Here is a 26513-nt window from a genome sequence, read left to right as displayed (position 1 = left end):
GGGTGGGGGGACATGCCGCTTAATTTCGGGCCCCTCCAACCCCTGGGTACGTGCACGTTATTCTCTGAGGTATGCAAGGGTATGGGGTGTTCTTATTTATACGCAGAGACCGCTTCCACTTTGTTTTCTTTCTTTTTCAGGGCGACACTGACCTGCAGCATCGCCATGTGTCCAGCAGGTCTATTTTTCTGTTCCTCAGTAGCCACATCCACCATTGCATTGTTTGTCTTGGTTTTACTGTAAGATGTCATTAAACAAGGAAAAAAAAGAAAAAGAGTCTGTTTGTACTCACAAATAAATATTTCTTTATTACTGTTATTACACAAACAGCCTTGAGAACTTCATTTAGCGTGCCTGTCTTGTACCCCTGTTGACTGGATGCCTGAAAATAAAAGCAAAAAAGAAAAAATTAACATGACAATAATATTTTGAGCGTGGTTTCATCAGCTGTAGAAAGGAAAGAGAGAGAGAAAGAAGAGGAGAGTGAAATACAGAGGTTTGCAAAAGAAACAGCCAGCATGCAAAGCACAACACCCACCTAAAAATGCTGCTGGTGACGGCAATGAAGTCGGCACCAACAGATTGCCGGACGACGGATTCGCTGACGATGTGTCCGTCATCGTCCACAATCCCAACATTCACTTGGATATGGTAAGTGCGGTAACACCTCAGAGTGATCTGAAAGAGAAAGGAGGGCAGTTTCTGGTGTTGAGCTTTTAGTTTGCAGTGGGGAAGCGAAGGCCTTGGTCTAGGGAACAGGTTGCATGCTCATTTTTCGCTATACGTACGACACATATTTACAAACAAATTGACTCGCCGTCCCAGCCTTGCAAAAGTGTATGTCTAGTGAAGCTGTTGAAAACCACCACTGCAACTACTGAGGGGGTTATGCGACACTTTATTGCTTTAGAATAATGGAAATTGTGTCAGCACGCTGCCCTTATAGCGGTGCTGCAACAACACTGAAATCATTTGTTGGTCTGGTTCTTTTAAATGCAAAAGGCTAGGAACGTCGCTCCTCATGTCGCATGCTGTCATCTCTGTGGCAGCTTGCGCAGCAATAATCTTAATCGGGAAATGTATAGAGGGAGCGCTGCGTGCTTTGCATTGTTGTACAATGCAATGTAAGCCCAGTTTACCGATAAAAAATCAATAAATACACCTGAGCAGGACACCGTCCTACGCCATGACTTGATGTTAAGCTGGTGCAGGAACTTCAGCTGAAATTTAAGGGAGCACCACACTCTACAGGCCACGGGACAGGCCCTTTAGGCAGATCTAACCTTTAGACAAAAATTTAAGCGGCTCGACATTCTAGAATTTCACATTGCGCTAAATATTTCTGTCAGACCTTTTAAATGACATAGTCAACAGGCGTTCAAGTCCTACAAAAGTCATTATTAAATGTATATATCGACGCTGCAAAATACAAGAAGAATGTGTACGTGGGAACCCGAAGCATGTCGCGGAACCGTCGGCGAGCCCCGGCAACAACGCGCTCTGTTCCGCTAAGCTGACCGTTGACAACGAAAAGAAGGAATCGATGGCTGCCAACTACTGATGACGTACCAGTTTGTAATAATTATGAGAGCGCTATTAGCGTCCCGATTCGGTGACGAAGGTTGCCCGTCCAGGAAGACTAAAAGGAATGCCGGTTTCATTCCCGGCATGCACTTTCTGAATGCTGCTTGAATGTCCCGCGGAAGTCTACGGTCGCCTCCGTAGTGATTTCACGGAAATACGTGAATTCGTAATCAACAGCGATCTGGCTTCGCAAGTCTTTACAGCTTCTTATCCCTCTGTGATACGAATTTTATCACTGATGTGAAAAATTTATATTTCGTGCATTTATATTAGAAAAGACAGTGAAAGAAGTATGACTATAGTCAACTGCTTTCGGCAACATATCAAAGATTTATCACGAATTGCGCGCAAATGAAGGCGCGGGAGGGAGAGTGTGTTCCTTCGAACTGTTGAATTCGGAGGCATAAACGATGAGAATTAAGCCCACGGAATACAACTGTCGATGACCACTAAACTTGCTATGCAAGTTTAGTGGACAACTGCTATGCATTACAGCATGCTCCATATAATAGCTACACAGAGGCGACACATGGACATTTGCGAAATATTAGGGGGCGCCGCGCTTATCTACGGTCCTCAGTTGAGGAGATATGTAAATTATCTGACACTAAGAGTTCTAGGATTAGCGAATATTTCTTGTAAAGCGTTACGATATCTGCACCAAACATCGTGCAAGAGGTTTAAAGTCGGCCGCCCGTCTTTAAAAGCAAATAAGTTTGAAGTGGTAATATATTCTCTCAAAACTTTACTTTCGCCGTATTAGATTGGTTTATATAAGAGAAAACATTTTTGATGTTTCCCTTTTTGAATGTCGCGCCGGAGCCCCTGCAGTCAGTGACGCCACGATTTTCAAAATATTTTTCCACGTTTCGGCCGCTGCGGTTAACTAAATGATGTTGAAACTCCTGAAGTTCATTTTTAGGCTGTTCTACAATATAATGTAGTCTACCTTTAACGATAAAAGCTAGGCCCAAGCAGATGCCGTCAAAATTCATTTTGAAATTCAAATCTGGTTAGGAAAGTTCAATGCGTTGTCGACGCCGGTTTTGCACTTTGGCGTCTTATCTGGTCCCCTCGCATGACACGGTTTTTCTTTTAAATTACGGAAACGAAATTTTCTATAGCAGCTTAGATTTTTTATCTTTGGTGTGCCTTTAAAATGAGCCCGAAATGTTTTTGTGCAAATTCGCAATCACTCGGTAGGGCCGGTCATCATTGCGGTCACCATGACGCAAATCCAAGTGTGCTGCGTAACGCGCCTAATATTAGGTTTTAAACATCTGCATCGCAGCATATCGCAGTGGCATCGCTCCGCCCCTTTACATCCGTCTCTGCCCAGTCTACGTGGAATGAGTGAGCGATGTGACTCATACGAGAGATCGAGATCTGACTGGCTTTCCACACGGGGTCAACGAGAGCGCTTGGAGCAATGCCGCCTACATTAGGGTATTTTCAATGGCACATGTATACACACTAATTTGTGCGGCTTCTAAAAAGAATGCACAAATGCAATATGTGTAGAGGTTTCTTTAAAACAGAAGCGCGCTGCTACCTGGAAATGCACAAGGATCGATAGTCTGCTACAGCTTGCGAAGAAAGGAGTTGCGACACTGAATTCTAGCGGGAAAGCGTTCTGTACCACAGGCGGAACTCTTATCGGTTCCACGAAAATCGTATCGGAGACCCTTCGTTCTACAGTTGTAAGCTTTTTCCGAGTCTCAAGATGAATGATACGTTGAAAGGGGTTGACAACTGACGGGAATGTGGTCTGAGACGTTGGAAATAAAATTACCATGATTTCCAGCACGCTGTTTGCGATTTAACTAGGAATTACAATTTTAAATTGGCAAAGAAAGTCAAAAACCAGTAAGTGGCATATATTCTGCGGTCGCTTCGGCGGCGGTTACTACATGCACGAACGTCTGTATGTACAGATAGGCGTTTCGCGTCAACGCGCTGTGGAAAATGGTGCCCGCCGTAGCAGACGACGCTGTGGTCGCTTCGGGCGACGAGGACGTCGAGATACCAGTGGTCGTGCCCGTCCTGTTCGCGAATGATGACCACAAGCGCACCGCGTAAACAAAGAAGTCGAGGAGGAATTTTAAGGAAGTCTTCCGGATTAGTATTCATTGAAAGGCATCGTCGCCCGCATACCATAGCCTTGGTCAAATTTCCAGGCGAGGTGTCTAGCGACCTCTTCAAGCCTTCCGAAAAAAAAAAAGTTCATCAAAGCGCGCTCCTCCGTCCTACGAATAAACTATACACCTCGGTAGGTGCAGCCTATTGCAGAACTTCGTCAAATGTCAGTGCGGCCAGAGATTGAAGTAGGCCTTCCTTCCAAGCAAAGAATTTCTATCCACAGGGCCTACACTTGCGTATTTCTCTTTCCGGAAGGTCGCGCAGGCCAAATGTCGCTGGGTCAGCTTTGAGCGATCGCACACAGCGCTAGAACTGAATATTTATGGCACTAGAGCAAGGTAAAACCGAGGGCCTTGTGACCGGGGTGTTAGTGCAGAGCGTAGGCTTCTTCAAACTCGCTAAGTATTGTGCACCTTACGAACGGCGACCTAACTAGCAATCGCGACTAAAATGATGAAGCGGCGAACGAACTCTTACCGGAGGCGGGTTCGGGATCTTTTTCTTGTTGGAGAAGAGCTTGAGCTTGGAAAACGACAGCACCCGGCCGTTCAACCAGGAACCTGGCCGCGGTGAATCCGGGTGGCAGTACTGACCAACTGCGAAAGTGCAAGGATACACTTTAGGGCTTATATTCACTTCGCCAAAAAATATACAAACACAAAAATGTAAAGAAAAGGCCGACGATGGTAGCGTCTGGCTCACACTCACCGCATTGGCGCCCAGTAGAATCCGTGAAGGTTAGCCAGGCCGTGTACTGCCACTCATCCACCAAGTTTGTAATCCGAAATTCAGGCGCTGGCTTCATGAACCTGCATGCGAGGGACGAGGCAAGGTCATTTTTGAAGAACACCGTTGCCACGTGATGGGTACGCAAGCACGTGTCGAAACGAGCAGCTAAAACACGATGATTGCACGATGCCATAGTGAGAAAGACATGAACAGAAAGCAATATACGTGGTTCGCCGCATAGGAGCTTGTTCCTAGTATGTGAATTACGCGCTGCCTGTAGGCACGAACGTGGGCGACTCAACCAGCTTGCTCTCAGCACTGCTGAATCGGTTTAAACTGCATGGATGCCTTCGCAAAATGAGAGTGATTATCGTTCGCATGATTACTTCCCACTGCTTTTTTTTCTCAGACCAGCATGTACACCACGATGTGGCATGTGAGGCTGCTCGGCAGGACCGCTAATGCGTGTTCGGAACGCTCATGCCAAGAACGGAAGCCAGCACGCTGCCCTGTGGATTGCGACATTGCAATGCTTCTAAAGCGAACCGTTTTGAGATCGCCCCCGTGCTCTACGGCGCGAAAACACGTCGGCAGTAAAAAACACTCGCCTGCCCAGTGTGTGTATCCGCAGTTCCATCCTACGCAGCAGGAACTCGTGCTGGTTGACGAGCGTCACATGGGGAAGCATGGCCGGCAGTCTCTCCAAGATCGCCCGCTGTGGGTCCGCTTTCTTCTTGGGAGGGAACTGGGGCCAAGCGCTCCAGTCGTGAAATTGGTCCGGGTGGTCACTAGGAAAGTCCGCCGGACGGACGAGCTTCGGCTGTATATAGATCTGTGGCTGGCTCCTAACGAAGACGGCTGCGGCGCCGGAGGTGGATGGCACGCTTTCGATGTCGTTCGACTGGGAGGCGCCGGTCGGCACGACGTCGCTGTCGCTGCTGGAGGAGCTGCTGCTGCTGCTACTGCTGCTACTACTGCTGCTACTACTGCTGCTGCAGCTGTCGTCGCTGCTGCTGCTGCTGCTATCGTCGTGGAAGCTGGTGCTCGTCGACAGCTTGGAACGGTCTGCAATAAGCATCACGTAGCCGTAGAGTCTAGGGTCGAATCCAGCAGCAGCGGAGGTAGAAGCAAGGCCCGACGACGCCATACTCGAGGCACAAGCGGAGTCGGTGGAGTCTATCGCAGGGAGCGCGACTTCAGCTGATCTGTGACGGTCGAGTAGCTGCCGTTTGCTGTGCAGCGACTTGTCTTATGGCGTGCTCGAAAGTATTTAGCACGTCCCCACTCACGGGTTCGATTTCAATTGGACCCCATGGGTGTATAGCTCAACCCACCACGGGTGATCGGCCACGATTGGTTGGCTCTGCAACATTGGCGTGTCCTCGTTCTACGATTTACTCCCCTCCCTCGAACCGCTGGAGGCCGAAAAGCTTGTGTCGAATTTTTCCTTTGTTCTGACATACTGGACGAACATATACCCCTCTCCCCCCCTTTCTCCGTTTGGAGAAGCTATGACCGGCGCGAAACGACACTTCAAGTACAATGGGGTGCTGTTTTGCAGGCTTAGTCGTGGTGGTTCAGAGAGCGTATATTCCCGGAAAGAGCATGGAGGACAGAGAATAAAGGAGACGCGAGAAACGCTTCTGAACTTTGCACCGTGTCCAATGTGCAAAATACCATCTCGAGCTCCCCGGGAGAGATGGTATACCACATTAGCGTTTGACAGCTGTAATTCACCGTGATCTCTCGCAAAAGCAGCGCCTGCCTTTTTACTAATGTGTAAGACCAGACGGAAGCAAGATTGACTGGAAGAGAGGATGGTGAGGGGAGGGAGAAAATGGGTAGAACCGACGAAGTCGCGCAACCAGTGAATAAACGAGGCCTCGCCACCATTCTCTTGCTGCTCCTAAACAATATAGGGGGGGGGGGATAAAATAAATTATAAAGTAAATAATAAAATAGCGAAAAAAAAGGGGCGAACAATAAAAGTGTACCCCCAGTCGTGGACAACAAGACGACGTCAGAAGAACGAGTCTTCCGCGCTGGGGTTAGTCGCCCGCATCTTAAACATCTTTATCGTTGTGTTTAGTTCAACAAAAACTGTTTTTACCAAAAGGACCATGAGGAAGTGGTTACTTCAACCACTTTCGCGGAGATGCTGCCTACAGTATTTCGCCGCGGTATCGATTTAAGCGAAGCTTTCTGTGCTGTTTGATTCGGTTGACGATAATTAGCGGTGATGTTGACGGCGAATGTTTCATTTCTTCAACGTTTAGTTCAATACAAAAGTTGGGAGTTCATGTTACACGTTACCTCGCGTGCGCCACTGCTAACTGTTTGCGCATCACACAGAATACACAAGGGGAGGAGTTTGATTCAAGGTTGTTGTGCGCCATACTTTATAATATTTGAGAGGGTTGAGCATATTCATTGCTCCACATCGCACATCGCATCCTGGCAGAAATATTAGGTTTTAATTGAAATATGGGCTTGTACGTGCAAAAACTACAATCGGATTCGGAAGCACACCGTAGTGGCGGACTTCGGATTACGTTTGACACCGTAGTGTTCTTTAAAGTGTTCCTTAAGCTAAGTGCAGGAGAGTTCTTTTTTTTTAATTTAGTTTTTACCCGTCGAAATGCGGCATCCGCGGTTGGGATCAGGTCCGCGACCTCAAACATTGTCGTAGCCGCAAAGCTGAATGAATTCTGAGGTTTTACGAGCCAAAAGCATGATTTGATTATGAAGCGTACACGCTTTACTGGGTGACGCCGGATTAATTTTGACTTCCCGCAGGGGATCTTTGACGTGCCCCCTATCCACGGGACACGGGCATTATTGCATTTCGCCCCCATCGAAATGCAACCTCCGCGGCCGGGATTCGATCCCCGGGTCCGCAAAGGTACCGCGGTTGGCACAGAAGTGTTGATTTTATGTGTGACGGCTTCCGTAGCGTGGGCTAGGCCCTACGGTGCTCTTTAATGCGGCTCTTCTTCTTCGCATCCACCCTAAGTCGTCCGCTCCACATATATGCATGTGTTCATTTTTCACAAATAGCAGTAGCGTACCGTACCTTAACTTGAACTTAAGTTTATCCAGTTTCCCCGCAATCAGATGTCGAGTAGCAGCGTTTCCTTTCCTTACACGTCACCTTTTCCCGATCCCCTCTCCACCCGGATCGTATGGGAACCGCGAGCGAAGAGCGGTCAAGGCTGTTATTCACGCGTTTCGCGATGGCATCGTTTCTAACCATTATCCGTCCTCCTCTCCAGCAATCTACCTTGCGTCCCTCTCAACTTTCACTATAGCAGAAAGCTAAACGCCTCTATCCTTTCAATGCTTTTCCGGCGAGTTGCTGGTGTCAAGATGCTAATGTTTCGACGCCGATGGCATTGTGCACATTCGGTGAAGTGAAAAGGTACAAAGGAGTTTCTCGCGTCGCCTTTCCTCTCTGCCGCGCTCCTGTCATGTATAGAAACGCTCTTATCCCCCCTTCCTCCCCCTCGCCTTCATGCCCTGACGCGATGTACCGGACAGAAGCAGCAGCAGTAGAAGGAAAGTAGAAGGAAGGGTACAAAAAAGCTTGTCTTTAAAGAAATAATGGCGACCCATCCATTTTTTGGAGATGTGTAGCGACGTTAACGCGATTAGAAATTTACGTTGAGGTGGGTGTGTCATTGGTGACATAGTGTGTTATATGTAATGCTGAATATCAGGAAGAGCTGCACGTAATAAGTGGTAGGTAGCCAGAGATCCGAGTTATCGTGTAAGGAAAACAAGTTTTGAAAAATAATTTCGTCTCTGTGCGCGGTTCTCGGGTAAAAAGGAAGTCATTGACTTCGAAGGGTCATCGTGTTTTGCTCGACATCAGAGGTCCTTACTAACACTGACTTACTTTTGTTGCCGCTGAGTCAAATAATAACCGATTATGTTGTTATTGTCTCCTCAATATCTCTACGTATGCTTAGAGGTTACCGGCCGTGCGCCGTTTTTCCTTCGTTGTTTTTTTATTGACGTGATATAAGATGTTGGCGCAAAAATGCCGCGTCCGCTACTGCTTGGGCCATGCATATGATACACGCAGCATAAAGTAGCAGCACACAGCATATAACAAAATATGACAACGTTGCATTGTCACATGGAAGTCAAAATAACAAGTCGAGGTTACAAAAACGCACTTAAAGCAATAACGCGAACAGTGGTGCAACACAACAAATAAACACTCAAGCAACGATTCTAACTATGATAGTATCAGATGTACACCTTGACAATAAAAAAAAATAATTTTCAGAAAAATTTTTTCCGGGCCTTAATAACGGCCAATTCTTCCGCTGTCTTCCAGAAATGCGTTTAATGCTATTAAAGCGCACATCTGCATAGCTCTTCTTTGTGATGCACATAATATAATTTCATGAATTTAGAGGACCATGCTCTAAAGCCGGTAATGACGATTTAAGTCGGCGTCTTGGTGTGTCGTGGTGCGGGTATTCTAGAAGAACGTGATACGTGTCTTCGTGTGCAAAGCCACAATCACACTGAGAAATTTCAGATCGGACAGCTCTGTGTAAAGAGTGTTTTCTGTGGGCTACGCATAACCGGTTATGCAATTTATGAGACTTCCTATGTTTCTATGCAACGCTAACGGAAAGTTGAATTCCATAAGCGGATCAATATAAAACCGGACGGAACTCTTGCAATATTGGTCGAACCACGTCGCTTTGCATATTTTGAATACAGTTACATTTAAGATCTCCGCTTGGTATGCTTAGCGCGCTGGCTGGATATGTATGTATGTATGTATGTATGTATGTATGTATGTATGTATGTATGTATGTATGTATGTATGTATGTATGTATGTATGTATGTATGTATGTATGTATGTATGTATGTATGTATGTATGTATGTATGTATGTATGTATGTATGTATGTATGTTTTGAGCGTCCCTTTCGGAACGGGGTGGGGGTTTGCGCCACCAATCTCTTGCTATTATACTGCCTAATGCCCTACCTAGGATAAACAATAAAAAAAACAATATGAACTCGCACAACCAAATTTTCTGATCTCCTATTGCAAACTGTGCTTTTATACATCACCGTTTTTTGTCGTTTGCCTATATACTTTTCTCTCGCCAATCCTCCAATTGCCTCTTGCTAATTCCTATTTCAGACATGTTTACTTTTCCACTGCTCTCGCTGAACCCAAGGGCTGCAAGCAGGCTAGTGGTGCCTAAATATACCGCTGCGTAGACGTCTTCACATTCTAATAAACATGCTCCATAGTTTCCCTAGCTTTACCGCAGCAAGCATGCTTCTTTCTTATATCTCGCTTTATAGATGCGTGTTCTAAGGCACCCCGATCTCGCTTCGAAAAGTAATGAGCTTCCCTTTCAGTTATCATAAATGGTTTCTTTCCGGACCTCGTTTTCTTCCTGTTAAGTAGTTACTCATGGCAGGTTTATTTTCCGTTGCCGCCACCCATGATATTATTTCAGCCTGTCTGACTTCCCGCTTGACGTCGGTTGTGGCTGTGTTGCCCACCCTACAGGCCGCATACTTGCTGGTAAGCTTCCTAGTTCTTTTCCTCCATTGTGCATCAATATTTTTCCTGTACAGGTAGCTCAACACTCTCCCAGCCTTCTTCCCTATTCCTCAGTCGTTCTTCATACTTATTTTTACAGCGAGCTGTACTCACTTCAAAACTAGTCCAGACCATAGCACCCTGCACAGCTGCATTTGTTGCCTTTCCGTGAGCGCCCAATGCGAGGCGACCCACTGACCTTTGGTTCCCATCGAGTCCTGATTGTACCCCCGGATATAAAGCTAACAACCGCATTTCCAAAAGTAAGTCCTGGAGCCATTACACCTTTCCACGTACCTTGGAGGACCTCGTGCCTATAGACCGTTTTTTCGTAGGCACCGCCATATTGTGAACGCAGTGGCGCCGCCTATGAGCAGCGCCGTACTGGCTTGGGTGAAAGCGGTCTTTTGCATGGCAGGTATACGCTGGGCGGTAAGTTCTGGCGTTTGTTTTCGCGGTCGTGCGGTCTGTTTAGTATACCGTGCGTCGTCTACATGGTAAACGTTTCTGTGAGACGTGCTGAAGTGGTTTAAGGCGTCATGGCCGGAATTTCTGTTGGCGTTGAGGTGGACGGAACACGCAGCGCGATGTGTGCGTGCATATTTGAGCCTACAATCAGCCTCGCAGATCAATTGTGTATTTCTGAATGTTCCAATCACTAATGTGACCTTATTGCAGTATTATCCTCTATTTCTAAGCTGCGGTTTAGGAGCCATGAAACATACGCGACGATCGTAACAGCGTGGGTACCGTTCTACAACCGTGGGTACCGTGGGTACAAGCGTTCAAACTGTTCGGTGCAGGTTACATTGCGTGACTACTTGGTTCGATGGATGAGGTTTCCGCCCCTCAATAAAATATTTTTGGCAAGTAATAGCAGCATACCTTACAGTCTGAATTAAGCTTCTCCAGCAAAGGCACTGTTTACGAACTGCTCGAGCGTCCTAAACAGTGGTAGGTGCTGGATTACAGATATATTTGCTCTATATACCGCATGGTACAAGCATACGGCTTGAGCGGTTATATAATTATAAATGTTGTGCGGCGTGACTATGCGAGGTCGTATTGGGGTCTTAGCCCGTTTTCTCTTGCTTTTTCGAGAAAGAGGCTGATAACCGAATGTTTTTTTCGGTTGTGTTCGTTCCGTTCTCTAAGACGCACTCAAACGTATTACGGAAATTTTGTCCTCAAAAATAGGCATCGTATTCTTTTTATGCGATCCCTCTAATATATTATGGCTGTATACAGGCCAAAAAGGCAATGCCGAAGCGCACAGCTCACATATGTATCGTGCTGGTTCACCAACCGCAGTGATCTCTGTGTTGAGCAACGCCATCGGCCTCATGCAGGAAGGCTAGCGTAGACATATGGTAATTTGAAGCCTGCTAGACTTGAAATGCGCGACAACGATGCCGGTGCATCACAAATATTTCACAGCGCCTGCCGCTTAGATGTTTCGTGGTTGCCTTAGGTTGGCCGTGCACGAGCATGCGCTCTTATGCTTTATGTTTTACTCCCTACGTCAAGCGATCAGATAGTGAGCAGATTTACCATTTCATGCTGCTAATACAGAGACACCGGTTTTCTTTGTTTAATTTAAACCGATATAAGCAAAATAGTTCAGAGCACATAAACACACCGTGGCTGATAATGTCCGTACCCCGCGGCAGATAAAGAGCGTCACATTTTTGCTCCCCCAAGAGATATTTCCGCCTACTGTAGTTACCGATGCACCGAAAGGCTTCCCCGACGACCTTATATGAACGGACATGGCGTAAATTTCACAAAGTACCATCTAAAACATCTCGAAATCGTTCCGCAGCACGCGACAGCAATACTTCCAAGCAACGCCGCGCCGGATCACCCAAGCCAGAGAGGAGGAAAGGCTCTCCGCGCGCCCCGTCCTCCTCGCCCGATGAAAAGGTCTACAGTATCCCCATATCGCACTCTGTGCTTCATTATGGCTGCCTTTGTCTTCCCCTTCGGGATTGTTGATTTTTCCTGTGTTTCCATATATCTGTTGCCTTCGTTCGTCCATATACCAAGGTACTTATACTCTGTTACCCGAGGTATTTTCTGGCCCTGTAGCGTCACTGTCTGTTCAATGTTTTCATTGAATACCATAACACCTTATTTTCTAACACTAAATTTCAAACCTAAATTGTTGCCTTCCTGTCCACAGATATTATTAGCCAGACATTGCAAATCATTTGCTTGTTAGCTAGCTACAGAATGTCGTCCGCGTAAAATATACCTGAAAGCTGCTGCTCTACTACTGTATCCGCCTGTTTGTATGAGAGATTAAAGCCGATATTACTTCCTTCTAGCGCCCTTTCCATCCTCACCATGTTCATCATAAACAGCAGTGGGGATAAAGGGCACCCCTGCCTCAGTCCCTTGTTGATATAAACTTTCTCCTCGCTCCTCATCCCTTCCCATTTACGCAAACGGATATTTTCCACGTAAATCTCTTTCAAAAGCTGTAGACAATCGTCATCTAAGCCTTCCCCTTCCATAATATCTCACAAAATATTGCGGTCTACGTTGTCATAGGCTCCTGTAATGTCTGAAAAGGCCACATAAAACGGTGTGCTTTCTACTTTTGATATTTCAATACACTGAGTAAGAACAAATGAGTTGTCATCTAAACGCCTACCTATTCTGAAGCCATTCCGAAGTTCTCCAAAATCCCATTATTCTCGGTCCATGCTTGCAGCATTAATTTGATTCCCTGCATTGCTAGCCTGCATATTACCGATGTAATGGCCAACGGTCTATACGAGTGAATTCTATCTTTCTCGACCTTACCTTTATAAATTATATTAAACTACTTTGTTGCCAACTGTCTCGTATATTCGTCTATCTTTTAAAGTTTTTTCCACTGCTTTCACCGGAGATTCCTTACCTTTAGGTACTAGTTGATTAATCAGCCTAACGGGAACCTCGTCTAGCCCTGTGGCTGTGCGCTTAGGAATTTTCTCTTCGGCTTTCTTCCACATGAAATTTGTTAGCACCAGCTGCTTTCCCGCCTGGGTCTCTTTCATGCTCTTTGTTTTTCTTCAAATGCAACCTCGTCATTGCAATGGAAAGACTCGGCTGTTAATTTTCGGATATAATTTATTGCCGCTTCTCCTTCCAGTCTGCTTCCATCTTCGTCTAGGATATGTTGTATTGTTGTTGATTTCCTGTCTAATAATTTTATATGGTTCAAAAATATTCTTGGGGCGGTCTGCTTTTTCTCACGTATTTCTGACAACCAACGTTCAATTTCACCTCTTAATTTTCCTTGCACCAGTATTTGAACCGAGACTTTTTCGCCCGATATACTTCCCATTTGCTGGTGACTTAAGCCTGCGGCAACTGCGCCTTCTTTGCCTGCCTGTGTTCGCGGGATGCTTTCTGTCGTTTGGCGATCGCTTCTTGTATCTCCCTGTTCCGCCAGCTTTTTGGTTTCTTTTTTCCTTTCCAACAAACATGTTGTTTCTCTTTCCGTATTTCTGTCGTTATTACACTTAAAAGCGCACTATATTCCTACTCTTTATTTATCCATTTGCCAAGTTTTTCCTCGACTGTAGTGAGTATATTTGTTATTTGTTCAGCGTTCAAATTAGGACTCCCCATTTAGCACTCCGTGCTCTCTTTCCCAAATACATATCCCATTTTCAAAATGATGCGTTTATGGTCCCTTCCTATGCTGCTAAACGCTTCCTCATCGATGACAATTTCTCGCAACTTATCATGAATTCCTTCTGTCATCAGACAATATCAATGGTTGATTGCCGGTTTCCCACTTTCCACGTGATCTGCCCTTCACACTTAGGTCCTGTATTCACGATAACGAGGTTAAGTTGCTCACAACGGTCTAGGAGTGACTTCTCGTTGTTGTCGATATAGCCATCTAAATCCTGTATGTGGGAATTCATGTCACCTAATAGGATGATTTCAGCACCACTACCTAAACCCCTAATGTCAGCGCTTATGCATTCCACTTACTCTTTATTCTTCTTTGTGCAATTACTTCCAGTTCACAAATGCGTAACAACCAGCCAAATTTTTTCCCACTCATTGTACCTGATATAATTAAAGGGCCCCTGAAACGGTTCGGACAAATTTTGTAGACGCGTAGGGTACAGCTTAAGTAGAACATTCGCACCACAATTTAAGTGAAGCGTTACGTATTAATGGAGCTACAAGCGATTAGAAGTTACCCTCCTCCCCATCCACGCTTTTCCTCCTCAACTCGTTCGCCGAGCGAGCGGGGCAACGCACCGCCTTCACTGGTCCTGCGTCACGATGCGACGTCACATCGTCCACTTCCGGTTGTTTTGGAGCCCGCCCCCGCCCGCGCGAGACCTCTCCGCTAGCCGCTTGGCTGTCGACCCCAAGCGAGAGCTATCGAAGCAGCGTGCGTTGCGAGCATTCTGTCGTAGCGCCGAACATGTCTGGTATTCCGTTAACCACAGGCAAGCTGGTCATTTCGGCAAATCAATGGAGGCATAAACTCAAGCTGATGAAGGAACTTTGGCGTAGACGTACGTGAGCGGCGTGATCGGTCTACACGGTCCAGACACTTGTTGGCGCAGCGCTTAACCAGCCAAAGAAAGCGTTAATATATTGCTCTAACCAAGTGTAAGACATTTTAAACATTTATAAAAACAACGTATCGATGATTACATTCCTGCGAAAAATACGCACCAGCAGCAAAGAAGAATACGCTTCATTGCTGCTACTGTGTATGGTTGCTATCTATGCCACCAGGTGGCTGCACCGTGCAGACCATTCACATTTGCCCTTCTGCTCATCTCGGCTCATCCCGTTACGGCACAGTCAAGCGGCCAGACCCTGTCCCCTTTAGCTTACGTTTGCCCTAATACGGGACTCGCGAAACGCTGTTGCGTTAGTAATCTGCCGGTGTAAAGTGACGGCCACAAACGCGCAAATCCTGGCGCCGATCGGATAGCGGTAGTCCGATGCGCAGCAGCCAGTTCGCTCGTACGCTGCCTTGCAGAGGGACACGATGTCGCAGCTTGACATATTGCCAGTCGCTACGTTTGCAGTCCACAAGGCAACAAAGTCGAATCATAGTGCTCGCGAAAAGACTGAGACCAACTGTGACCGCGGAGCTCTCGTCAAAATGGAGTACGTTGTAACACAAGCAGACGACACTAGCTGTGTGCCGGAAGTGCTTAAGTGTACTGAAAAATTGTTCTTGTGCATTCTCTTTATGCTACTTTCTTTTCATAAAAACAAATTAACTAACATTCCAACTATTACGAAGATCATTTGTTTACGATAAAGTTGGAAAAATTATCGATCACGCGCCCTGGTCAGCCAATCGGATAGCTCGCCCCACTGACGTCATATGGGTGATTTTGGTCATATGGGTAGGGGCGGCTTAAAATTCCGCCGAGCAGTGCGCTGCGATCGGCAGCGATGTGCATTTTTAAAACCTTATAATAAATTACACGTTTTACGCAGAGCACTTAGATGTGTCAATTAATGATCAGAAGGACCTACTCTAACGACTCAGTACGTTTGTAGAAAATTGTCAAAAGCGTTCAGGGTCCCTTCAGGGTCCCTCCAGCGTCGCAGCCGTCGCCGCCATGAAGGCGGCGACGGCTGCTACGCTGGAGGCATAGAGTTACTATACTGACTCTAGAGGACAAGCTACCCATAGGGCCCATGCATTGAAATCGGGAACCGCAAGAGCGCCGCCATGTTGCTACGCGCCGAGGTTGGCAGCTCCTGAGACGCGTGCTAGACTTGGTGACAGTAGTCAGTTTTAATCCGGCAACAGTAGCAGCTCGGCGTCTCGCTTGTAGTGTCGTGATGTGTGCGTGCAGCCGTGTGTTTGGGCTTTATAAGTTGGTTTTTTATTCTATGTTGCGGGACGGTGTGGGTGTGGTCCATGTTGGCCGTACAGGTGGCAGTTATGCAACCGAGGGATGATCCTGTTGAAGTTTCCGGCGGTATGCGGTTTTCAGCGGTCACGCCTGTTGCAGGAGTGTCACTCGACGAGGTTACGAGCTCAGAAGCTGTGGCCAGATTCCTCGCTGGCGTTCCGTTATTCTCTTCGCACGGGCGCGGTATGTTGCAAAAGCCGCTTTCGCGATATATCGTCGTGACGCTAGATCGGGTTTTTTTATTATTATAAGTACTGATCCAGCTAGCTGTAGGGCACATGTAACCGACAAACGGAAGTCTCAGGAGAGCACCTGAGATTATAATAAAGCAGGCGGCGCAGGAACTCCACAGGCCACCCAAGGGACAGGGGGGATCAAAGCTCGAGGCAGAACGGTACGTAGGTTGGGGCCGCCGAGAGGCAGGTGTGTGCCAGGGAGTGTTTGCACGGACAGCTCCCCTGGCACGCGCAGCAGTGCCTCGCAAGGTCGAGAGACTTTAAAGGTACCTGCGCCCATGATCTTTCTTTTGCCTCGGTGCAGTGAGCACGATTAACGAGAATAATATGGAGGGCATCCGGTGCAGTCGCGAATGCGTCATGACAAATGTAGCTCGCGTCGCCTGGCGTGTGTAGTAATATCAGAGTTGGTTGTATGAACTTTATGCATAATACGCTTTGTTACGGTACCTTAATGGAATGGGTCTAGAGGACGGTGTTGGTACATTTTTTCGTATCCGCCCTAATCCTAAACCCCCCCCCCCTACAAACACACACACATATCCCCTTTTTTATGTATGCATACAATTACTTGCCATGACGGATCATAGCCTCTTTTATTTTTGAAAAATAGAGGAGTCTATGGACCGATTGACCAGTTCAAGTTGTCAACTTGTCAGTAACCGTCATAGGAATCACTGTAATAAACACAATTCCACGATCGAATTGTTTACTTTCATTTTTTTGTTGTTGTAACACTGAGAACTACATAGAACTTTATTTTGTATATGTGAGAGAAGTATGTGGATATCACGAGCTTAAGCCAATGTGCGATACACAGACAAAGCAGCTGCTACAACATGAACTGCATTGAGGGCCGCACAACACATACGTAATTAAAGGTGCAAAAATAGGGGGAAGCTTCAAAATACGCTCTGTAGCACTGCAAAGTATAACATATATTGTATGTGTACAATAAACGTTCAAAAATACAATGCATCAATGTCCCATTTGCCTTCAAGTTTATTATCAAGTTCAAGTTTACTGGAACGTATGTACAACAGGAATCTACTGACACACCTGCAGTCAAGGTGGCTGTTCGAGGTGTGCTGGCTGCCTCAGTGTAAGAAAAAGAAATTTGGTGAATGTCGACACCAGTGCCACTGCTTCTTGCCTCTCACCTGCACGTGCCTCCGTGGCATCTTTGTGCACAAGTGTGCTGGCTTGGCGAGGCATAGGAGTCATCCGAGAGAAAGAGTATCGTTTACATGGAGAAGTGGCTGTTCACGTTGCCTGTCGCTTTCCCTCAAATGTTTCCTTGGCGACTAGGGTGACACACCCGCAGTCAAGGTGGCTGTTCGAGGTGTGCTGGCTGCCTAAACGAAAGAAAAAGCAAGAAATTAGATGAATGTTGATACCAGTGCTATTGCTTCTTGCCTCTTACCTGCATTTGCCTCCACGGCCTCTTGGCTTGCGGATTCTGTATGAAGGAGATGCTGTTGCTAGGCGTAGGCATTGTCTAAGCAAAAAGAAAAGGCCATTCAAATGGGGAATTATGGGAATAAATGCAGTTATGTCTGCTTCTTGCACTCTTCTTGCCTAAATGTTTTCAAACATAGTGTCCAGTATGCACCAGCACTTTGACTGCTTCTGCTTTTTACCTGTAGGTGTTGCTGCGAGATCCTTAGTATGGCTGCGTGCAGCATTGTAACACTTGGTGGAGGCATTTGAAGTGGTAGCCAAAAATATAAAGAATCATCCTTGTCTGCACGAATGTTTTCAATTACTAAATGCAGTGGTAACTATCACTATTAGTGCAAGGCGCCCCTCATCTACGCGGCAAGTGCCATAGCTCGAAACTGAATTTTTCCTTTAGTGTTTCACGAGGCATCTGATAAGTCCACATTAGATGTGATGTGCTTGTTTTTATTTATCCCAGTGTGGAGAGAGCATCATTAAATTGTTTTTTATTTTTGCGTGTCTTGTTTATTGCTTTATTTCTGAATTTATCAAGCAGCAGTCTCACGATGCTAAAGTGACTTATGTAATGGCAATCAGCTTTTGTTTTGCAGATAAACAACGCATTTCCTGACCCATTGTTTGACATCCCCTCACTCGCATAATATTGCAGAGTATTCTACCTATATTGACTTGCTTGACCTCTACTAAAGAGTCTTACATTTTCAAATACGACTCTTTCCTTAAAATCATTCGACACTTCTCATAATTTCTGTACCTTGGGCTTCTGATACTCTGCATTCACCATTTTTGCTTGTTTCTGACTAGAAATGTCTTCTTTAATTTAGAGCTTAAATTTTATCTTTGGAACACACGGAAGGGCTTGCCATTGCATATCTGCATAAAAGGGAAACATGTTTCATTAAACATTTGCAAAATCGAATTGAAGATTGATGAATGCAGCTTGCAGTGTGATTTGACTCAATGAGTCATAAAAGTAACTGATCTCACTTGGTAAATTAAAGCACATATTAGTGTGACGTACAAGATGCGTTACACTAACGTGGTGGGTTCTCTTGCTTATACAGCAAAATAATCGGTGCGCGAGAAAAAAATTATTTTAGCATACCCCTTGTACACACTGATTTAAGGAAAATGAGCTGGAGCTGTCCACATGATGTACTTATTTTACCTGCGAGTATGGTCAACAAAAATGTGTCCCAGCCGCTTAGTGGTATTCGGGATTATGCCAGTATTGCATATGTGCCTGTTGTCTAAAATAATTGAATTTTGAAAATGCTCGCAGGGATCTGATGTGCATATCTGCAGTTTATGGATACATGTAAAATACTCAGCATCAAGTGCAAGTGAACGGTCCCACAAGCCCGGCTCGATCATGCATAGATTCGCTGCACAAATTTATGACCAGAAAAGACATTCCACATGAAATGGCATGCAAGGAAGTGTTGAAAATATTGCACAGTTAATAAAACGCCTACGCTATTAATATATGGGTTGATGCACTCGTTATGCTAAACGGAGGTGAGGCGTGCAGACAGGACACAAGAGTAGAGTATTTACAAGCAAACAACACGAGTGCCGGCCACTTCTCTACTTTTGTGTCCTGCCTGCACACCTCACCTCTGTTTTGCATAAGGAATCGTTACCAACTAGCTCAGCTTTCTGTCGTTCTAAGTCTCAATGCACTAGATTTCGTCCGCATTAGGCACTTGCCTCTTGATTACTTCGTGGCACAGAAATACTCGGCATTAGGCTGTTTTTCTGCTGTGGCCTTTGTTCAGGCATGATTGTTCAAAGTGCAACAACTAAACAGATTCTTTGAGCTGCTTGTGGCTTCGCCAGTACAATTTCGGTGCGCTGGTCCGCCTGTCCAGCAATTTCCTACTGAAGGGAAACCTGCATGCAAATAAAAACGCCGCTCCGCATGCAGAAAAATGCTCTACGGTGCCTCTTCTCAAACGATTGTGATGCACCACAAGAGCTGCCTACTCGCGTGATATTCTCAACAAGGAGATACATTCGTTTACTTACATGTGAAGGTATATGCCAGAGCACTTCAGGGCTTCGGTGGCACATAAGGCACGAGTTTGCCATAGCGTCCAATGTCGATGCACGATCGCATGTCAAACCTAAACTGTACGAAACTACTGCGCATCCAAAAAAACAGATTCGAAACCGAAATTCGCGTCATCCTTTATTGCATGAATGCGTACATTGTGATTTACATAAGTCACGGAGTTAACGATCACTTTCTTTAAACTTAATATTAATGTATCACCTTCATAAAGCCATCAGGTATGCGTTTTTAGATGACAAAGCATAAGGTGACCTGTACTCCTTTTCAGCTCTTTCAATAGTAATTGCGCTGGCCACATTGACCAGTAGCAACAGGGCGGCGCCCTAGAGGTTCCCACTTTTCCGGCCCAGCTTTTCCTCTAGAGTTGTTCTACTAACTCTATGGCTGGAGGCAGTCGGCACATCTTCGATGTCGATGTCCTCCGACTGGGACGCGCCGGCCTGCGCCACGTCGCTGCTTCCGCTGTCGCTGCTGGAACCGCTGCTGCTGCTGCTGTCGCCGCTGCTGGTGCAGTCGTCGCTGCTGCTGTCGTCGCTGCTGCTGCTCGCCGACAGCTCGCAGTCGCCGCCCCTCAGCGTGGGGTAGCCGTTGCAAGCGCTCATCCGGCCGTCGTCGTCGTCCCTGGAGAGACCGGCGTCGAGGCCAGCGGAGCCAGCAGCGCGGCCCGACGCCGCCATCCTCGATCGGCACAAGCGGCGTTTGCGAAGTGCGTCGCAGCGAGCGCGACTTCAGTGGACCTGCGACTGTTGAGTAGCTGCCGTTTGCCGTGCAGTGACTCGTCTTATGGCGTGCTCAGAAAGCGTGCTACTACAGAAGGCCGACGTATGCCGTTTCCTCTCCAACGTGGACGCGTTCTCGTTCTTGTCTTCTACTATTTTCTTCTCCCCCTCGAGCTGCAGGAGGCCGAAGAACTTGCGTCAAAGATTTTTTTTTTTGTTGGCCCGATATTCTGGAAGAACATGCTCCCCCCACCCCTTATCATATCGGACAAAGCATGAGCGGCGGGAAACCACGCTACAAATGCGTTTGGCTCGTCATTTTTTGAGTAGGAAGTGATAATGCACCAGAGGAAATTTGCGAGATTGTCGTGGCTGGTTTTCTGGCTGCGTCTTCATCGTGGTTCGCGAACTGGCTCTCTTGCAGCGGCGCGTGGCTTCGCACTTTTCGCGGGACAAACGCGAGCGAAAATGCACGTGATGTGCCAAGCCACAATTTCACGAGGGTTCTATAACAAGTGGGTTAGAGACGCCAAAGTAGCGGCTCCAAGCGTGTTTCGCGTTTTTTGTGCCCTCGCCTTTCCCGCACCATAGTACCCAATTCAAATAGCATAGAAAGAAAAGTAAAAAAAAAACACCTATAGCGCAATTCTATTCGTTAATTACTTTGTTAATTGTTGCAGTGCCGTAGCCACCTCCTGGCTACGCCACTGCGTGCAGTACACCATATAAAACCAATGATATTGCGCAAGTTTCAGGGAAACGCCTTGCACCGAACGAATGATTGTACGCACCAAGTGACATGAAATTTCGCATGATTTAACTCCATGTGCTTCATTTTATTTTGGAGAATAATATGACGACGCTTTCAATCTTCTTTATTAGGGTATTTTATTTATTTATTTGCATTTTAAGATCACGGGAAAACACGAACTAAGTTTTGCTCTTGCCAAAGTTCTTCCTATTTATTGTTTTCTTTAACTCTCTATCGCAGGTGTTTACTTGATACCACACCCTCACTCCGATATGTATAAGCTTGCGCTTTTCTTTCAAACCCTCACTCACATACCATTGTTTTTGGTATTATTCTTTGGAAGATGTAAAGTACATTCTATATTTTCCCATTCCCCTTACAGGCCCATGTTTCAGCCCTCCTAATAAATATCTTAATTCATTTTCTGGCATTTGTTGCCCTGAATGTCGACAGGATAGTTCGGGATAGCTCACGACCAGGTGCTTTGCTCTCCTTCCAATAGCGCTTTTTGTTTTGTCTCCGGTAGTGCATAAACTAGTCTGTCTAGCTGTTATGGCAATCTTTTCGATTCGTGCGCTATTTCCAGCTACTTACATGCTCGTCACTGGACGCGCAGAAGGGCTGACTCATTCCGTTGTAAGCATGCCGAGATACGTCGCGTCATCGGTGGGTCGCGTCGCGTTCGTTCGCTCTCTGAATCGAGCATTTTTTTTTTGTCTATTTCAGGCGTATGGGCCGAACTACATGGTCAGCCTATCAAGAACGGATTTGCATCGTTCCAATTTCTTTTCCAGTTGTGCCGATAGCCTGCCAGCAACTTCTGATTCGAATATATATATATATATATATATATATATATATATATATATATATATATATATATATATGCAGCAGTTCGTGGATGACATGACGAGGTCAGAAAACGAGCCTTCCGCGCTGGTGTTAGTCGTCCGCATCGTCAGCATCTTCATCGTTGTATTTCGGTCAACAAAAACTGTGTTCACGACAAGTAAAATGAGGAAGCGGTTACTTCACCCACTTTCGTGGAGGTGTTGCCTTCAGGATTTAACCGAGTGGCAAAAACAACAACAGCACAAAATTTATGCGGATCCCACGCACCGTGGGAATCGATGTAAGCGAAGCCTTCTGTGTTGGCTGCTTGGATTGACGACAATTAATAATCACAGGTGATGTCGACGGCCAATGTTTAGTTTCTTCAACGTTTAGTCCAACAGGAACCTTGCGTGTGCCACTGCTGTTTGTCTGCGTATAACACACGTGCGCAGGCGTTTGCTTCAGGCGTTGTTGTGCGCCACACTTCATAACCTCTGACAGGGTCTTTATCATGTTAAGTCCCTCACACGGCACATCGCATCGTTACAGAAGTATTAAGCCTTAATTGAATTATGGGGCTGTGCGTGCCGGAACTACAATCGGGTCATGAGGCACACTGTAGTGGCGGCCTCCGGATCAATTTTAACACCGCGTAGCGTTCTTTAACGTGTCCCTAAATCTAAGTGCACCGGCGTTTTTACTTCGCCCCCGTCGAAATGCGGCCGCCGGGGCTGGGATTCGAACCTGCGCGCCGCAAAGCTACCGGGGCAGGCACAGAAGTGTTGATTTGACGTGCGATCGCTTTCGTGGCGTTTTAATGCGGCTCTGCTTCTGCGCGCTCTACGGAAGTTGTCTGCTCGACACATTTGCATGGTGTTTATTTTTCAGAAACATATCAGACTTTATCTCGTTTGCACGCAACTGATGTCGTGTCCGTAGAAGTAGCGTTTCCTTTCCTTCTCACGCAACCTTATCCGTATCCCACCCCTCGCCCTTCTTGTCTGGGAACTGCAAGCGAAGAGTGGAATGGCCGTTATTCAGTCGTTTCGCGACTGCGTCGGTGCTACCCACTCTCCGCCTCCTCCCCGCCCACCTCTCTATAGCATTGAGTCTAGCTTAACTCTGGACTTGAACTTCAGTAGCAAGATAAGCGCTGCAATGTCTACAATACACGAATTGCTGTAGTATCTTACATCTGTACCTCAAATACTTGTTGCCCGAGCATCTTGTATCATGATACAATTGCAAAGTATATTTGCCCCGCCGTTGGGTATAGTGTTAGTTCTTGAGGAGCTTTAAAAACATCTCTCGTTTTCTAATTCTGCCATCTATTTCCAACTCTATATTGAGGAGCCTAAGCATCTATGTACGGTATTACATTTTTGATTTGCAAAACTCATTTTTCGGAAGGATATTGAGATAGTCTTGGATTTCTTTATGGATACGACTTTTGCCCATCCTCGTTATGCTTAAGCCAATGGCTGATTTTCATGCTAAAAAGCCTGGCAAAAAAGAAAAAAAAAAGAGAGAAAGAGATGTTTCTGAAGTTCTCCGAATTGGAAGCGGTGATTTGCGAGCCTCAGTAATTAAAAGGCAGCTAGAAGTCGCGCGCGGAAATCCTAGGCATATGCGAAGGACAACTTACTTAGGGCGCATCACGCTTTTCTTACGAGCCACATCAACTATGTGGTCTCGGCCCTGCAATCGGCTAAGAACGAAGGGGACAAGCTTGATGAGCTCATTAGAAAAAGCGTCAAAAAGATACTGGGTGTTCCGGTCGTGGCAAGCACGGACATGCTTATGCAGCTTCGGACATGCTTATGCAACACCACCTTCGAACTAACAGATGCACAACGGTCGGCGCAGATGACATGGCTCTCGGGCTCCAGCGCGGGTAGGTGTGTCTTGGAGGCGGCGGGCTTGCGGCCGCAATACAGTCAGAATGAGGTGGTTCAGTTTGACGAGAACTCAAGAGGGACCTACGTCGTCGGTCCCTTCCCCAGAAACGTTCACCCACAGCACAATGCGGGCAGGCGAGCAGCTCGTGCCAGGGCGATCGCAAAGAAAACCGTCGGTAGAATCCTCCGTGGATGCAGCTCAATATGGGTGCTCCGGTAAATTCGTGGTCACGGCGGTCAGCGAGCGGCCTCGGTAGGCGCTGTCACAGCCGAGGTGGCAGAGCAGCTGGTGGTTGCGCTGGCGATGCAGGATTCTAAAAGGCCTTATATACCTACTCTGACTCCCGCGTGGCACATCAGGGCTTTCGCCTCGGGAATGACTGCGAGACAGGCGGCGGTGCTATTGAAAAGCAAGCCCAAAACCAATTCTGACATCGCGCATTACTTTACGTGGTTCCCCGCTCACATGGGCGACGACGTGCTGCCGGGCCGCCCCAACCCCAATGAGATTGATCACCGCGAGTGCGCGAGAACTCACGCACCGCGACGGCGATGGGGCTTCATTGGATCCGGAGGAGATCGGCCGCAGCGACCCATTACTAACCTTCCATGAGATCATGTCCCTCTATAAAGAGGAACGTAGGCGCTTCTCGCCTCCGCACCCACAACTATGTAGATCTCAAGCGATCGCGCTTAGGATGCTTCAGACGAGGCCATATCGCTCGCGAGGTTTCCTAAGCAGGATTAACACAGAAACTGATCCACGGTGCCCGGATTATGGGGAGGAGCTTAGCACGCGCCACAGCCGCTTTGTTAAGTAGCGACAACCTTTGTTGTGCGCCGCCTTTTCCCCTCACACCAAATCCGGTTCCGACATTTCCGGTTTTAAAATTTCCGGTTCCGGCGTTTCCGCCTCCTGGAGCTGCGCTGCGGGAATTACCACTTTGACTGCTGTTAGACGATGGTGAGACGCCCGCGTGCTTGGCAGAGCTGTGGCAGTCACCACGAGAAGAATGCAGAGGGCACAAGCTGTTGTATTCCGCTGAAGTAGTAGTTCGCGGTCGCTGTTTTCCAAATGCACGAAAAACGGCAGTGCTCTCCAAGCGCACCAGGCACTACATTTCACTGTACGTTGTCTCTCGTGGCACAACCCGTCGCAGGTTGACGCGAATCAGCGAACACGATCAGATCGCTGATTACAATGGGCGGTGGTTCTTGGATGGAATCGCATTCACAGTTTGAACCGCAGCTGGTGCAATCAAAGCATCTCCATCGACGCGAAAGTAAACAACGCAAAAAAAAAAACATAGCGTCACTTCCACTCGGAACAGGAAGCTGCAGATACGTAAATTCCGCTTGACGCCGGAAGCTAAGGGATGATTGGGAGAGGAGCATGGAGGAGGAGGGTAGGTCAGCGCCTCTCGCGGCACCTTCCGTCAAAACTGACACTGACGGACCGCGCTACTCACGCTGCCCACGCGGATCTGCCAACGTGATCGCTTGTTCATGCTTGTTTTGAAACGAGCAAATGGCGCAAGTTTTGCTGTGTGTTTTCAGACCAATCTTAATATTAGCCGGTCGGATACGCCCTGCCATTCGTCGTAGAGGGGAAAAGTTCTACGCGGCCGGGCACATTCACAGCGTGAAATAAGTCGCCGGTGTGACTGTGCTGGCGAAGTAAACAAGAAAAAAGGGGGTTAACCGAGGGGCCCCATTTTTTTATTAGTCATCGCATGAGAACTGAATCATGAGAAGTGTCACTTCCGCTAAGGCAAACACAACTGCAGCGTATCTGTAGCCTGAGTACACTCAACTATCATATTATGCTTTGATCAAGCAGCTCAATTGAGTGTGCAGGCATGGCTGAGCTCATTAAGCGTTAGGCGTAGGTAAATAAGGGAAAATCAGACATCCACCCGTTCGTGCTACAAAGGAAACCTAAACGGGTTCCTCGAAAGAAAAGCCTCAAAGTTGAATGAAAATTCGTCCTGGTCCGGGACTCGAACCCGGAACCACCGCCTTTCCGGGGCCGCCGCTCTACCATCTGAGCTAACCAGGCGGCTAGCAGATGGCAGGGTGAAGTCGAATTTGTCGACAACACGAAGCAAAGGCAAGAGTTTGACGTAATAGTTCTGCGGAAACCCGCAAGGTGGAGATAAGTAATTAAAGAAGGGAAAATCAGACATGCACCCGTTCGTAGCAATTGCTACAAAATAAACCGTAGGTGTTCTTATCCAACCATTTGAGTTACCGTAGACCCGTGCCGTAGACAAAACGTGTCCTTCCGTGATGCTGTTTTGACACGCTTGCAAAGCCTCATTGGCCAGGGATGATAGGCGCCATATCTTTTAAAATTACTAAAAGGCTCTTGTAAACAACTTGCAGAAAATTTTTATTAGACTGCTGTTAGACAAGCAACCGCAGTACTTTGTTTACAACTGCCGAGGCACCGGCACGACCAAGCTTGGGCCACTCCTGCCGCCAAGACTCGGGTGACCGTATCCGGCAACCTGAACCCAAGCAGAGCCATACAGCATGAAGTGCTGAGCGACTCGCGCAAGCCAGAACACCTGCAGCCACCAAGCAGTACGCCTCGTATACAGCA

At 47.0% G+C, this 26513-nt stretch overlaps 3 protein-coding genes across 4 annotated transcripts in view; 1 reads left to right on the top strand and 2 right to left on the bottom strand.

Annotated features, from left to right (window-relative positions):
- LOC142579665 (uncharacterized) overlaps window positions 1-26513 on the top strand; it is a 238284-nt gene that overhangs the window by 179963 nt on the left and 31808 nt on the right. The window lies entirely within an intron of this gene.
- LOC142577902 (uncharacterized) lies at window positions 288-5336 on the bottom strand. Its single transcript, XM_075687330.1, has 5 exons — window positions 5061-5336; window positions 4432-4532; window positions 4201-4319; window positions 539-678; window positions 288-382 (listed from the first exon to the last, which is right to left on the bottom strand). Exons 1-5 carry the CDS (start codon window positions 5138-5140, stop codon window positions 346-348), a joined length of 477 nt encoding a protein of 158 aa, XP_075543445.1. The 5' UTR covers window positions 5141-5336; the 3' UTR covers window positions 288-345.
- On the bottom strand, window positions 17228-20695 carry LOC142579663 (uncharacterized). 2 transcript variants are annotated; one of them, XM_075690090.1, is made up of 3 exons: window positions 19661-20695; window positions 17595-18505; window positions 17228-17526 (listed from the first exon to the last, which is right to left on the bottom strand). In XM_075690090.1, exon 1 carries the CDS (start codon window positions 20381-20383, stop codon window positions 20030-20032), a length of 354 nt encoding a protein of 117 aa, XP_075546205.1. In that variant the 5' UTR covers window positions 20384-20695; the 3' UTR covers window positions 17228-17526; window positions 17595-18505; window positions 19661-20029. The 2 variants fall into 2 exon arrangements, with proteins under 2 accessions (XP_075546205.1, XP_075546204.1); XM_075690089.1 differs by having other exon boundaries at window positions 17595-17669.

Source organism: Dermacentor variabilis, chromosome 4 (genome assembly GCF_050947875.1).
Source record: "Dermacentor variabilis isolate Ectoservices chromosome 4, ASM5094787v1, whole genome shotgun sequence".
Lineage (NCBI taxonomy): Eukaryota > Metazoa > Arthropoda > Arachnida > Ixodida > Ixodidae > Dermacentor > Dermacentor variabilis.
Note: the sequence above shows the minus strand (reverse complement) of the source record. Positions and strands in the feature narration are given on the sequence as shown.